General features: G+C 53.7%; 1 protein-coding gene across 1 annotated transcript; it reads right to left on the bottom strand.

Annotated features, from left to right (window-relative positions):
* Nucleotides 1–260: 260 nt before the first annotated feature.
* On the bottom strand, nucleotides 261–2,198 carry LOC127772265 (WRKY transcription factor WRKY51). Its single transcript, XM_052298282.1, has 3 exons — nucleotides 1,422–2,198; nucleotides 1,228–1,353; nucleotides 261–1,147 (listed from the first exon to the last, which is right to left on the bottom strand). Exons 1-3 carry the CDS (start codon nucleotides 2,102–2,104, stop codon nucleotides 967–969), a joined length of 990 nt encoding a protein of 329 aa, XP_052154242.1. The 5' UTR covers nucleotides 2,105–2,198; the 3' UTR covers nucleotides 261–966.
* Nucleotides 2,199–3,320: the final 1,122 nt, after the last annotated feature.

Here is a 3,320-nt window from a genome sequence, read left to right as displayed (position 1 = left end):
ACTTCCTAAACCATCGAAATGTAATTTTTGAAAGAACTTTATATACATATTTTCTTATAGTATTGGTCAGATTTCTTGTGATGGAACTAGTCCACCTGATTTCAATTTCTACACTTAATATAGGTGTTCATATTTATGGTAATTAGTTTTTATGTTAGAAATGCATCGGTTGACGATCAGACGCGGTAGGGTGTGCGTGGGTAATCATAGAGGTGAGTATACAAACATTAAACATTGTGGACCTATGCGTTTCTACTCCATATTATAATATCAGTTTGTATTATAATACTTAATTAAAGTTGATAAATTCCTCTATTATAAAACTTTCTCTAAACAGCGCATCAAGAGATCGAACTCGAATGTCCCATTCGAAATCGATACGAAACAGAGAGAGTGGGACAGAGAGGCGTAGCGAATCCGATTCCAGCCTGGCTGACACGAGTCAACGTTGGCAGCGCGGGCGAGGCGGAGGCCGGAGGCCGAGGCCGAGGTGGGCCCCACCCCACGCCGCGTTCCTTGACCGCGTCGTCCACACTTACACACACGGGGGACCCTCCCCGTCACTGTCGCGTGGGCCCCGCACGAGGACCGTGGGCGGGGGGCAACGTTCAACACCCCGGGCCCCACCTCCTTTTGACCTCCACCGGACCCCAATCCGCGGGATTGAACCCGAGTTGATAAACAAATTCGCATGCGCGGTCAAAATCTTCAATTCCAGCACGCCTTTTTCTACTCTCTACTCTACTGATAGTCTCGATCGCCTTCTTCTCTTTTTTTTTTGTTCTGCTTTATTTTTTCTTCAGTAAAAGCTCAGTCTCAAAGTCCTCCTAAAATTGTTTTACACGCTAGTTCTACACTGATGCAGTAAAAAAAAGAAAAAAAAGGAGAGAAAAACGAAAAAAATAATTTCTACGGTAATTATGATGACCGACAAGCTAAATTCTCACTCTTCTTCACCGGGGTATCTCAGGCGAGCGGCAGCGCCAGCGGCGGAGGCGGCGCCGGCGGGTGGTCCTGGCCGGCGGCGGAGGGGGTGTGGCGGTGCTCGCCCTCGTAGGTGACGATGAGCATGGACGGGTCGACGGGGTCGCGCTCCACGTGCTTCCTCGCCGGGCACCCGCGCAGCGTGCTGCACTTGTAGTATCCTCTAAAAAATGAGGCGACTATTAGTTTTGAGTGTTAATGTCGACGGAGTGAGGAGAGACGGCGGGGCAGTGCGGTGCTCACCGTGGGAAGGGGGAGCCCTTGATGGGCTTCTGCCCGTACTTCCGCCACGAGAAGTCGTCGGCGGGGATGTCCGCCACCTTCGAGCTTATCGCCGGCACGCGGATCGTCCTCTTCACCCGATGCTTCCTGGAAAATTAATTCCGATGAGTTCAATTCGAGGTGGGGGAAATGGAGGGAGTCGTGAAGATTTTTACCGGCGCTTGGAGCAGTGGCAGCGGCCGCCGGTGGAGCCGTACTTGCCGCCGGCGATGTTCTCGGAGTGCGCGTGGTCGTGGCACTTGCGCTTGTGGCCGACGCCGGCTGACATGGCGGCGGCGGCGGCGGAGGACAGCGGTGGCTTGCCGCAGCTGGTCGCCGGCGGTGGGGGAAGCATCAGGGAGGATGACCCGCCGCCGCGCCCGTTGGACACGCTGCCGTCGCCGGTGACCGACGAGAGGAAGGACGAGCTCGCGGCGGAGATGCCGGAGACGCTGAACCCGGCGTCCTTGCCGTATCCGGACGCCGACTTGGTGAAGTCGAGCGTCATGGGCCTCGACACCGCCGACGGGGACGACCTCACCGGCGCCGGCTCGGACGCCGCCGGGCCAGACGACTGCGCCACCACCGGGCCCCGCCGGAACCGCGCGTGGCCGGTGCGGTTCAGCATGGAGATCACCTTCTTGAACTTGGACACCGTCATGTCCGTGATCTCCCTGCAGTCCACCTGCTGCTGCTGCTCCTGCGCCGGCGCCGGCGCCGGCGACCTCTCGCTCGTCCCAGTCTGGGACAGCTGCAGAATAAGATGCTCCATCCCCCTCAGCCCCGCCGCCGCCGCCTCCTGGATGGCCACCTGCTCGTCCACCCGCCCGTACCCACTCATCAGATCCATGGTAATCATCGCCTCCTCCTCCGCCTCTTCCGCCGCCGCTCAACCACGGTGATCGCCGGAGTAAGTGAGAAATGGGGGGAAGAAGAAGAAGAAGAAGTGGGAGGCGGCCAACGGAGTCGGGGTTATAAAACGACGCGACGCGCTCACCGGGAGCAGTCGGTGGCGGTCACGGCGTGGACCGGTAATGGTCAACGCGCGAGCCCGATCGGACGGTCGGGATGGATCGGTGACCGGCGCCACCGGCGTCAGGCGGTGGATCCGTACGCGCCGTTGGATGGGATGGACGGCTCGGATGGGTGGGAAAGTTGACCATGGAACAGTGGCCACGAGGTGGGTCTCGCCCAATCAGAATCCGACGCGTTGTGGGGTCACGGGGGCTAGTTGGTTCCAACTACGGGACAAGCGACCGCCTCGCGCTACGCGTACCGAGCGAACCAGCCGCTCCCTTGACTCCTCAGTCACTGACAGGTGGGCCCACCTGTTGGGTGGCCCACATGTCAATGGGTCACGCGGGGTCAGTGCGCAGTTCGCGGGAGAATTATCGCGCTGAGACTGGAGGCTTTTTTTTTTTTTGTAGGAGACGATTATTCGTGACCATTTTTTTTTGCAAGAATTAAGAAAGGAAAAGTTTTTATACACGAAAAATTAAAGAAAACGACGCGTAGTTGTAGAGCTACAAGTCAGAGGAAAAAGGAATTTGTTTTCTTTTTTTTTCTTCTCAATTTGGGATACCTCACTGTGTGAGAGTTCATATTTGAACGAGACGTGCCGTGTAAGAGCGGGCAGGGAGAAAAGTCAATGGTTAGACTTTAATGGAGTTGCGTGAAAAAGAAATCAAGTGCAGATGTTCTGACTTTTTGTTTTTGTTTTCTTTTTTTTTCTTTTTCTGTGCCTCCAAAGTCCAAACGTATGTGGGCTCGAAATGAAAAGGGAAAAGAAAATCTCCCCTTTTTAAATAAGCCCAACTACTGCTGTTTTGATTTTTTTTTTTAATAGGACTCGTGTGGGTCACGGACCAAGTTGCAGCGAGAGCCATGCATAATTATGTGGTTTTCTGACTTTCTCTTTCTATCAAATTATGTACGGTTCCTCCTTTACTTTTGGTACTACTGTAGTGATAGCCCTACTTGATTTGCTTTCATTACATACAACTTCACAGCCCGATCGTTTGTCTTATTTCATGAACAAGTCAAGCGACATATTTATAAATAAAAAATAATTTAAA

Source organism: Oryza glaberrima, chromosome 4 (assembly GCF_000147395.1).
Source record: "Oryza glaberrima chromosome 4, OglaRS2, whole genome shotgun sequence".
Lineage (NCBI taxonomy): Eukaryota > Viridiplantae > Streptophyta > Magnoliopsida > Poales > Poaceae > Oryza > Oryza glaberrima.
This window is presented reverse-complemented; position numbering and strand designations above follow the sequence as displayed.